Raw genomic sequence first — 12,369 nt, 5'->3', positions numbered from 1 at the left:
TAGCACAAGTTCAAATCACTGACTGTTGCATTGTGCTCACTAGAACCCTGTAAAACACTTGGCAAGTATAAAATGCAACATCTGTATGGGATGTGTTCCCATATTGGAGGGTGGTGAGAAAATTTACCTGAGTACCTGGAACTGTGAAAGGGGAACCTAAGGAAGATTTACTTACAATTTACAGCAATTGCCTTACAAGGCAATCCTAGGGCTCCTGCTACTTCTTTGCTAAACTCTGAATGATAATGTAAGAGTGCCACCTGCTGTAAAAGCTTCTAGTAGCTATATCTCCGGGGAAACTCATTCTGGTTTTATCGCTAATTTACTATATATATATATATATATATATATACGTATATATATATACGTATATATATATATATATATATATATATATACGTATATATATATATATGGCAGATGACGTAAAGGCGAAACCAAACTCGTAGTTGAAAATTCTACCAGTTAATGGTCAACATTAAATTATTGCTTAGTGGTCAACTGTGTCTTCTGGGCTTGGAAATGACTTCAACTTTGGCTTCTTCTTTTTGTCTTCTTTGTCTATGACTGTTTCTCTGCAGAACCTCTCTCTCCTTCCTACTCACTCTTTCCACTCACAGATCAGTCTAAATTCTCTGACTCAGGTCCCACACCCCTCCTCCCAAAGATTATAAGGGCTTTTCCTTCCACCCATCTGACTGCCCCAATCCTCAACTACCAATCAAAAGTGAAAGGCATGGGCATCACTAGGGGACTGGACAGAAATGTGAAATCTCTGCCCCACCCCCACCACCAGACCTACTGAGTCAGAATCTTCATTTTAACAACAGCTCAGTTTGAGAAGCTGCAAGAGAGGATCTCTACCTCTGTCTTCGGAGTAGAACAAAGAAGATAGTGATAGGAACAATTTATTCCTATTTGTCCCTCCTCCCTTTCCCCTCACTCTAGGGTAAAAATCACTCTGAGGCCCATCTTGAGTGGAACTGAAAGTATTTCACAATTTACATTCCAAGTTCCTCACCAACCACTGGCTTACATGACATCACTCAGAGCTACACAGCTAATTCCCTCTCTGACAATGTGGGGAACATTTAGCTCAAGGTCTATTTTTCCTAAGTGGCTTTAGGCCTCCCCTGTTATGACTCCACACCTTAGGTCACCCAGTTACTGGACTCATTGAGACTCCACTGGTGGTTAAGCATTGAGATTCTCTCCCTTGACCAGCATCTAGGTAACAGAAAAGGTCTGGGTCTAGTTATCACTAATTGCTATGATGATGTCAGGAGCTAGGCACACAAGAATCCATCTAGACACCTCCCTGATCAAGTAGAGAAGTTTGTTTCAAAGGATACTTGAGGACTTTCTTAACAATATAATGTTTAAAAGTTACACAAAACTGTAGTGTTATGACCTTGTGAGGTCTCCGACCACACCTGGGACTTTAGTCTTTCCAGGCCACAACCCCAAATGCATGTCTTATACATTTAAGGTCCATCTTCTTCTCATGTTACTATACTTATTTATACTCATAAATTTTTCTTCTTTTACTAAACTTCCTCCAAAGCTTTACCAAGCCCCCTGGAAATCTCATTCCATTGTAATAAACTCCTCTACATCTTCAATCTCTTCATCAAATATTTCCCCCAAGGTTGTGCTTTCATTGGAATCTGGCCTACCTGAAGGCCACCCTTTGTCCCCAGCTACTGCTTGTTTTAGCACACTTCGAGAGGACCTTGAGGAACACCCTTCCCCTTTTGAGGTGTTCACCTCTCTCACTGCTGTTACTACTAATCACTTGTCATTACTTCTTTGCTCACTGAGGATTTTGGCAGTAGATGCAAGATCCTTCTTTCCAACCAGTTATTACTATCAATTTGAATGATTTCAGTATGGATAAGTTCACCAACAACCTTGCTTCAAGTTTCTTTGGTCTTTTCCACTTCAAAGATCTTCATCCACAGGCTATTTCAGCAGCACCTCTCCCATGACATAACCCTGAACCTTTTCACCAAGAACATCTCTGCTCCTAGAATCCTAAACCTCAATGTAATTATCTCTGTCCACAATATATCTTCCTCCAACATTTGCTCCTGACTACTCCACCTAAGTTTGTTCTCTGACTTCATCAAGACCTCAGCTCTATCCAGTTTAGACCCTGTAGTGTGGTGCTTACCAAAGACCTCTCTACAATGATAGAAATGTTCTATATTTGTGCTGACCAACGTGACAGTCACCAGCCACTATAGCCATTGAGCACTTGATATGTAGCTAGTGTGACTGAGAAAATGAATTTTTAATCTTATTTAATTTTAACTAATTTAGTATTTTTAATTATTATTTTAGAGAGAAAGAGGAGCTCATGTGGAGCAGGGGAGAGAGGTGGAGGGAGAGAGAGAGAATCTCAAGCAGTCTCCTACTACGCAGTGCAGAGCCTGACGTGGGGCTTGATCCCATGACACTGGGATCATGATCTGACCCAAAATCAAGAGTCGGATGCTTAGCTGACTGAGCCACCCAGGTGTCCCTAATTTTAATTAATTTAAATATAAATAGCCGTATATGGCTAGCGGCTATCATATTAGATGATAGTATATCTTTCCAATCATTCTTTTGCCAATAAACTTGCCCCGCTGTACAGAATTCATCCTAAGAACATTTAATTTTTGATCTACATACCTGTTCTTACAACTAAATAATTAAGCAGTACCAGGGAAATTACTCAATTATTCAGACTGATGACATTACAAATCTGTAGTCTCCCGTCTCACTTAATTTGTTCTCTGGGCTGATTACCCTACTTACTCTCCCTCATAGCAGTTACTTCAGCAGTTTCCTTCGCTACTGCTTTTAGTTTCTTTTTCTCTTATAGTCAAACTCTCTGAAAGAGTAAGCAGCAATTGCTGACTCCACCCCCAGGCTCTGTCCCCCACCTCTCTGCCAAAACTTCCCTCACAGAGGTTGTCAGTGATTTCCCACCAATGCCAAATTCAGAGCTCTTTCAGACCTCATGTTATATGACCACACTGTTGAATGTCACTGTGTTGACCATATCTCCTTCTGGAAACTCTCATCTTTCCCATTCTCTGACCTCCTGGTCAGTTTTCTATGATCACTCTTTAAATGCTGATTATCTCAAGTGCCTGTTCTTGATCTTCTCCTTACTCTCTACTCTCTATGTTTTTTCTTCTCTACCCCCCTGGATTCTTTTCTTCTCTATTGCCCTGTCAAGTATAAGCTAATAATTCATAGATGCTTTTCTTCAGCCAGTCACTTTTACTAGAGTTCCAGATATCCATATGCAACTACCTGCTGAATACTGCTATTTATATAGCAACAGATACTCTCTTCCTCCCCTGTAAATGTTCTTGTCCTCTACCTCATTGAATGGTTCCTATATACCATATATATACATATATATATATATAACATAATATCTATATGTTTTATAAAGTTATAAAAATATGTTATATGTTTTATAAAATATTATCTATTAAAATATATGAAGCATTGTATAACGTACAATGGAAAACACATCATCATACATTAAAAAACCCCAGCTCCTTTGAAGTACAAGCCATCAGAATATACCATCCATGACCCCTCATGGCTGCTGTTACCTGTCTTCTTCCTAAGTGCCCCTTTTTCACTGAAGATCTGAGCATCCGGCTTGCTATAGTTATCTTCTCCTATCTTCTCCTTCACTGCCCCTGTCTAGGTGATTTCAGCTTCATGAACACAGTGTCAGGCCTCCCACTTTCTTGTCCTCTTTCTGTCCAATGGTGTTGTTGTTCACGCAACCCCAGCCATCTCCTCCCTGGACCAGACCCCAGACCAAAATTCTACCTGTATATCTCCTAAAAGCTCTCAATATCAAGCACCTCACCTTATTATCACCACTTCCTGTCTTTTCACTTCATTCCTTCTACTACCACCACTCCATCAATTCTTCTGCCTCACTGAGATAGATTTTGAATTGGAACATTACTCACTGAGTTTGCAGATACTCCCCTAGGCCAAGCCTCCATTCCATCTCCACTGGGATAATTGCAATTGCCTCCTAATTGATCTCCCCGCTTTCATCCTTGCCCCCACATCTAGTTATTTAAGCCCAAATAATCCTTTAAAAGTGTGTCTCAGGGGCGCCTGGGTGGCTTGGTCGGTTAAGCGTCCGACTTCGGCTCAGGTCATGATCTCACGGACCATGAGTTCGAGCCCCGCGTCAGGCTCTGTGCTGACAGCTCAGAGCCTGGAGCCTGTTTCAGATTCTGTGTCTCCCTCTTTCTCTGTCCCTCCCCTGTTCATGCTCTGTCTCTCTCTGTCTCAAGAATAAATAAACGTTAAAAAAATTAAAAAAAAAGTGTATCTCAGATAATATAATTCTTCTGTTCAGAAGTCTCTGATGACTTCCTACAACACTGAAAATTAAATCCATATCCTTTCACATCACCCTGAGAACTAAATCCAAAATCCATCCCATGGTCTATAAGGTCTCATATAATCTGGCCCTTGGTACCTTTCAAACCTCTTTCTCTCACTTACTCAGCTCTAGCCACACTGGCTCCCTTGCTATTCCTCCAAAGGCAGGCACACTCTATCTCAAGGCCTTTTCTCGTATTGATCCCTCTGCCTAGAAGGCTCTTCCTCCATACAGTCTCATAGTTATTTCTTCACTTCATTAAGTCTCCCATAAAATGCTACCACCTAGGGAGATTTCTCTGACCGTTCTATTGAAGATAGCATCCTTGCCACTCCCTATTCCTTATACTGACTTATTTTTTATCAGAGTAGTTATCATGCCCTGACATGATGTGGTATGTTGGTTATTGTCTGTCTTTTCTGAGGAATCCATCTCCTAGTTTAAAAACCTATGTGTGATTTTTTTAAGTCCTCATCCTAAAGAATTACAAAGATTTTACCTAGAAGGCTTCATGGGGAAGAACTGTCCTTCCCACACCAGACTTAGTGCACAGCCCATGCACAGCAATCTCTGATAGGAACTGTAGTCAAAACTCAAGATCTGTGGCCAGTCATGCTCATTCAAAAATTTACATTAATAGCCTGGACACCTTCATTCCTAGATTCCTTTGAGTTCTTGAGCAGAGGCCTTCAGAAGCCTTTCCTGAGGTCTCCTAATGTTGGGGAAGAGGAAGAGCCTTGAAGACACTTTTATTCATGCTGACTCAGTATGTCCAACCCAAGAACTTCCCTTCATCTTTCTTCCCCACTCCAACCTCAGGGTCCAAAACACTGTTGGAGCCTTTTGTTCTGGGCTCCCTCAACAATGAGAAGACCTCCTGGCTGTGCTGATCTACCTGACCCTTGGTTAGCATGCTGTACAGAAAGAGAAAGAAGTAAAAATGTGGAAGAACAGATTGAATCATCAACAGTTAGTGTGAGAAGCTCTAGAGTTTCTCAAAGAAGAGAGAATGGAGGAATGGTACGTAAACAATAGTTGAAGAGATAAAGATTGTGAATATTCAAGTTGAGAAGAACTTGGGTCCTCCGATTTAAAATACATTCTAAGTATCAAGTAAGATAAATGAAAATAAGTTCACACCTAGAAATGTTGTGGTTAAACTGCTAAACTTAAAACATAAAATATTTTTTCAAACTTATAAACTCATTCTTTAAAAACTGAAGAAAGAAAACCTAAATGACAATTAGATTGAAATGTCCTTAGCAACCAAAGAAGACAGTGAGGTCATAACTTCTAAATGAGTAACACACACACACACACACACACACACACACACACACACTAAATTTTAACTCCAATTCAATGGATTAATGCAATTTCAAAAATTATGAAAATGAAAATAATTTAGAAACTTTAGAAAGTATGTATGAAACAATATTGAGTAAATGTGAGAGATTCTTATATATATTGTGATCATAACTGTATGTAACTGTTTTTACTGTCTCATCTGTTGCTTTATAGTAAATACCAGAAAAGTGATTTTTAAATGGGGAAAGGAGTTGAATGCTTTTTAATAGACACATATATAAGAAGAAGGAATTAAAGAAAGTGAAAATGAAACCAAGAATGGGTAAATATTCTTAGAGGGTGTTAAAAGTGTTTTTATACCTTTGAAACTATGGCCCTGGAACTTGGCCCTATGGCCTGACAATATAAGAGGGGGTCACTTCTGTTGAATAGATTGGCTCTAGAAGTAAAATGTTGCTTATATAGTAAGGGCTACTAAGTGTTTGTTTTTGTTTCCATAACTTACAACAGTCCCATGGGGGCCAAAATTCAGAGTCACATATTCTGAAAATGGTATTAAGATCTCTCACAAAGTAAAAATAAGCCATAATATCTCAAACTTTTAACTCCTTTCTGAAGGAGTCTGTCTACCATTGAAGCCTCTGTGTTCCCTATTCAAATTGAGCACATGGGTCCTCAGATCAAAAGTGCATTGTAAGTACCAAGCAAGATAAATGAAAATAAATCCACACCTAGAGAAATTCTCTTTTCCCAGTTTTATTCTTGCTTCTAAACAACCCTACACTTATCCTATTCAGTGACCATCTCCCACTAAATTATCATGGCTGACAGCCCATACTCTTTATTTTTCACAGAGTGTGAGCAGGGGAGGGGCAGAGAGAGAGGGAGACACAGAATCTGAAGCAGGCTCCAGGCTCTGAGGTGTTAGCACAGAGCCCAACACGGGGCTCAAACCCACAAGCTGTGAGATCATGACCTGAGCTGAAGTTGGACACTTAACCAACTGAGCCACCCAGGTGCCCCTTTTTTCACTTTAAAGAGAGAGAGAGTGAGTGGGGGAGAGAGGCAGAAGGAGAGGAGAGAGAGAGAGAGAGCAAGAGAGAGAGAGAGAAAGAGAGAGGGAGAGAGAGAGAATCCTAAGCAGGACCCACACTGAGCTCAGAGCCCAATATGAGGCTTGATTCCATGACCCTGGGATCATGACCTGAGCTGAAATCAAGAGTTGGAAGACCAATGAACTGAGCCACCCAGGCGCCCCCCAGCCCATACTCTTTGGAACTTACTAAACACTCTACTAAAATGATGAATTACTTTTGGGATAAGATACTACCTACTGGGTTGCATGAATGTATTTCAAAAGACCCTGAAACAGTAGCTTAACATGAAATGACCCCAATAGGACAACTATTAGGCTTCATGACAATTCTTTGGGAATTTTGCAATTAAGTCTGAAGTATCTGCTCACCTCTAGGTAGTGATTTTAGTGACCACTATCAACAGTAGCAGGAAATAGGAGTGAAAGTAACCACATATATAAACATAATCTCCATGCAACCATCCGCTGGGAACCTGCAAAAATCTGGGGGAAAACAGTGGACCTTTCCATAAGATGTGGAATAAGGGTTTGACCCAATTTTATGTAAATTTTAAAGTGAAAAAAGACTTTCAGTTATACTCCGGGTACATTCATTGAGCCAGAGGTATTGATCAAAAGAAATGGGAAGCACTACCAGACAATAAGAGAGCCATCAACAAAAGTCAAACAAGAAAGAAATTTCCTTCTGATGTGTGAGCTACTGATTTTCCAAATACCACTCTGGCTCCAGCTTTAAAGAGTTACAGAGGCGCTGGGACAGCAGCAAACAGAACTTGACAGTTAAATGTGTCTCTCCAAGTGGCACCTAGAAATTCCCTTAGCTTTATAAATACAAAGCACAAACTGTAACCTAATTCTGCAAGGCCCTCCTTCCCTTTTCAGTCTTAAACTCTCATCCAGTTTTCATCTGAAGGACAGAGGTGGCCACTATAATGTCTAATTTCCACAACTAGGGGAAGACACAAAAGATATGGGGGAGAGGAAAAACAAAATTATTTTGCTGCACTGCTTTATCTCTGCCATCAAATAAATCATTCAACCCTGCATTTTTGCTGCAGATTAACTGGGCCAACTGCATCTCCTTTCTTCCCTTGGATCCCTGCCTATGGCCGGGTCAATGCTCACCAACTCAGTAAGCAGAGATGTGTCCTGAGAAGAAAGACAGATAAAATTCAGTTGATTCTTCCCCTTCTTTAAAAAAGAATGATATCTGTTTTGTTGTTGTTCTTCTTTTTGTTGTTTTTAATAGCATGTGAAGCATTGACAATGCTACATTCTAATTCTAATCCGGTATCACCATTTTCCTATCCCAATATTGCAATTTTTATTGCCGAATATATAGCTTATACTTTTATTTTTTATTTTTTTTTATACTTTTAATGCCATAAAACTTAAGCAGTTACCATTTGGGGGGTTATTTTTAAGGTTTCAATACTGGTAATTCTCTTTTCTGAGGTTAAGAAGTGTCCAGGCAGTTTCAAAGTTAAAACAAGGGCAAAAGTGACATCTGGACTCAGTTTTGATAGGGTTTCTCAGCTTTACTCTCACTTTCAGTGTGCAGAATCAGAAAGTTTAGGGGAAAATGGTATCTCAGTTCAGATTTTTCTAAAAATTTGTTTCTAAGCCATTTTTCTTCATTTTTCCCCCACGTCATAAGAGCTGGGCTGGCCACTATAATGAGAAGGGCGGGGGGCCCAAGCATTAGAGACAGCTGAGGTGTTGGCTATAGGGAAGGTGGAGGACGTGCTGGTGGGGATCTTGTGACCTTGGCTGAGACATAAGTGACCTTACCCAACAAAGTTGTTTGTATCTTCAAGGAACAAATCCTACCACTTATGAACAGTTCATGAGCAACAGTTAGGAGAGGAAGCATAATGTCAAGGTTAAGTGAATAGATGCTAAATCTACACTGTGGGGTATGAATCTAAGCTCTGCCACTTATACCTATGTTGGTCTTAGACAAATTACTTAACCTCTCTGGGCTCTTTTCTACATCTATAAAATGGTGAATCAAAATAAGACCTAAAGCAGCAAATTATTGTGATGTTCAAATGAGTTATTATTTATAAAATGCTTATAACAGTACCTGGCACAAAGTAAGTGCTACATCTAAGTATTCGTCAAGTAAATAAAATAGGAAGTAGAATGGGAAGGGCTTCCTGCTGGATAATGTTCTCCAGAGACTTGTCTTAGCCCCTTTCTCTCTTACTCTTGCTCACATATACCTTATGCCTCCCCAAGAGCTAAAGTTAGCAGGTTATTGGCCCTGGATCGTAGAAGCTTCTGTTCTGGCCTAAACCAGTGAAGTGGTCAGTTAGCACATCTATAGACCTCATACTCATGGACTCAACAAGCTCCAAGGTGCTAAGTAGAAAACAGAAATCACAAAAGGCCTGTCCCAGCTAGCATCAATCTGAGGGAGCATCTCTCCCTAGAACCTTGACTCCTCATCACAGACAGCAGGCATGAGGCCAATGGCCATGGGCCTGGTGTGCAGCCCTCTGGAGGAGGTGAACTCACCAGCATGCTGGTTACTGAGGGGCAGCCTGCCTCCTGCTATGGCCACGCTTGGGCTCAGCTCACCCTCCCTTCCTGCCCCACATCAGAACTGGGATGGTTTCTCTCTTGGTGCTGACAGTGTGGAAAATGAGCAGCAGGAAGGGGCGGGAGAGGAGAAACTAAAGGCACCCAGTCACAGGGTGTGCGGCAGGAACCTCGATCAATCCCAGTTTATAGATGAAGAAACTGAAACTCAGAGAGGAGCAGCAAACAGGGAAGATCTGAGTTTTGTGAGGCCTGAGTCTTCTAAAACATCTTTGTTGGGGGTGGGGAGGGACGGGGGAGTTCTCTTTAAGAGAAAGAATATAGAATTCAAATACAAAATGCCCGTGGCCACTACAGTGGCACCCAACAGAAGGAGAATGTGATGGAGAGGAAAGCTGCAGTGGAAAAAGACAGTGGTCTTAACTATTGTGGTTAAAATATCATATTGATGAAAATTTTACCAAAGCAGGAGACTCATGATCACACTACTAGGGCCCCTTATGGAGGCTCAGAGGGGACTTTGGAAAGTGTGAGAATCCCTGAAGCTCAGCTTCATTCACTTCATGGTGAATCCACAGATGCAACAAGCTGAACGTCACTGAGGTAGGTAGCAGGGCTGGGCTTCTTGATCTTTCCAGTAAACAGTGGCAACTATGATCTATGGGCATGGGCTGGTAGGGAAGGCAGTGGAGGAGGAAAGGGAAGGTAGGGAACATGGAAACCAGTGGTCCCTAATGGAAGGCTTTCAGAAGCCCATCAGCTATTTTCTAAAAGCCAGAGAATGCCAGGAATGGGGACAGAGAAGACCAGAAGGAAGTATGTGTGGAGCAAAAGAGTTAAGCCTCAGTGGTGTCAGAGCAGGGGCCTTCCCATAGCTCCCTGGGTGCTTCTGGACAGGCCAGTGTACCTTACTTTGTGTATCTAGTACCATGGGTATAAGATGGCAAAGGAGGAGGATGTGCAGAGGGGTGGAGCTCCATCCCAGGCTACACCTGCCATTGGTTGAGATACCTGTTCTTAATCATGATGCTTCCTTCTTCTGCAGAAAAGTGTTTTTGTTGTTGTTGTTGTTGTTGTTGTTTAATGTGGTATTGTGCAGCACTGTATAGAAATTAAGTAAAATCCATCAAGTCTCAGGCCTGGGCTCAAAATGGTCAACTCATTGGGAGACAGTAGAAGGATTCTAGGACTTTACAAAGTCAAAGGTTCTTACCAGAGAGCAGGAGGGCCATCACAAGGAGAGTGTGACTCAGTCCCATAGTGCTAGAGTTAAAAAAGAAAAGATAAAATTTGATTAGAAAATGACACTGAAAATCAAAACATGACATGTGGAGTTTGAGATTCACTTAGGCCCATGGATGTGGCAGAGACCATGCTATGTATTCACCAAAGCTATTTCCTTTTCCTCCTGGCTCCACAGATATGCCCTACACCCCAGCCTCCCCTGCAATTAGGTGGGCCACGTGATTGGGGTTCTAGCCAGGGGAATAGTAGGCAGAAAAGACTGGTGTTGCTTCCAGACCTGCCAACAAAGCTTCCTCTCTCTTTGTTCCCTCTCCTGTCTTCTTAGATGCAAAGAATCCAGAGGAAGAATCCAAGGCCCCAGAGGATGGCAAAGCCTCACTATGAAAGGAACTGGTTTAGTGAACAAATTAATGAAACAGCTCTTTCCACCCTAAAGTGATCAATATTGGACTGTAGCATGAGCAAAACATAAACTTTTATTGTGTTAAGCTAATGAAATTTTGGGGATTATTTATTGGAGTAATTAGCATTACTTATCTTGACCAATACAATGGGTTTGATGGGACAAATAAAGAGTATGTTTAGCAATCAACTTGCCTTTGGTTTCCCTGTGATTCTCAAACTTTAATGTGCATAAAAATCATCTAGCAGACCATGTTAAAGTAGTTATTTGGGCCTTGTCCATAGAGATTCTGAATTAGTAGGCAGGGTGAAACCCATGTCTAACGAACTCAGAGGTGATGCTGCTGCTGCTGGTCTAAGGACCCCTCTTTGAGAACATGATGGAGCCAAAGAAAACAATAGGCATTGCTTTATACTCTCATCTCTTTCTTCCTCTCCACCCTCCCTCTTTCTTTACTCACCCATTTACCCCAACTTAGACAAAAAAGGCTGTAGAATGGCTTACAGGGAAGCATAGAATAGGGGAGAATGACCAAAATTAGAAACAGTTGAAAAGCAAAACAAATGCAAGAATAAAAAATGGAGCCTTGTACAAGCCCAATGCTAAATGTTTACCATAGAAATCTGCTCATCCTGCATGGTTCAGGTCATAAGTTTGGCCTATAGCTTTTTACCAAAGTGAAAATGAAAACCTAATTGGTGAATTAATCTACAGATCTAATTAAGATACAACAAACCAATGCCCAGGAGAAGATGCACAACTATTTCTTATCCAATAGAAGAAATGTCTTCCTTAGGGGTGTCTGTTGAGGAGCCATCTCTGATCCATTTGGGCTATGCTAGATACCCTTTCTCTCTGCTCCCATAGCACTCAGCATAGAACTTTGGGCTATAAGTGTGTTATGTTTCTTCCCTTCTAGACTATAACCTCTTTTTTTTAGTTAAAAATCTTTGAATAGATTATACCTGCACATGGAACTAAATTTAAAAGTTAAAGGTGATAGTGGAAAGCAAGTCTCTCTCCCAATCTGTCCCCTAGCTATCTAGTTTTCCTCCACAGACATAACTGGAGTGACCACTGCTATCTGTTAAGTTTCTTGCCTAGACTTGCAGTTATTTTAAGTAAAGCAGAATGAAAACATAGACCCATATTCTTTTTTCATTTCATTTTTAAACACTAGTGGTAGTATTTTATACACAATTTTGCACACTTGCCACTAGCTTAGAGGTTGTTCTGTATCAGCATGTACTGGGTATCTTCATTCTAACAGTTGCATATTCTGTTGTATTCTATTGAGTGATAATAATTTATTTTACCAGCCTCTATCAATAGATGTATTTTGCTGCAATGAAAAAC

The 12,369-nt window shown here is 40.9% G+C and overlaps 2 protein-coding genes across 6 annotated transcripts in view; one reads left to right on the top strand and one right to left on the bottom strand.

Annotated features, from left to right (window-relative positions):
* Nucleotides 1–12,369, top strand: part of ILDR1 (immunoglobulin like domain containing receptor 1) — a 290,612-nt gene that overhangs the window by 195,713 nt on the left and 82,530 nt on the right. The window lies entirely within an intron of this gene.
* Nucleotides 1–12,369, bottom strand: part of CD86 (CD86 molecule) — a 94,690-nt gene that overhangs the window by 19,938 nt on the left and 62,383 nt on the right. For all 4 annotated transcript variants that reach the window (XM_053220931.1, XM_015082292.3, XM_027060983.2 and 1 more), the window contains one exon: nt 10,579–10,628. In XM_053220931.1, coding sequence (XP_053076906.1) covers nt 10,579–10,624 — 46 coding nt within the window. In that variant the 5' untranslated portion in view covers nt 10,625–10,628. The remainder of the gene's footprint in view (nt 1–10,578; nt 10,629–12,369) is intronic.

This window comes from Acinonyx jubatus, chromosome C2 (genome assembly GCF_027475565.1).
Source record: "Acinonyx jubatus isolate Ajub_Pintada_27869175 chromosome C2, VMU_Ajub_asm_v1.0, whole genome shotgun sequence".
Taxonomy (NCBI): domain Eukaryota; kingdom Metazoa; phylum Chordata; class Mammalia; order Carnivora; family Felidae; genus Acinonyx; species Acinonyx jubatus.
This window is presented reverse-complemented; position numbering and strand designations above follow the sequence as displayed.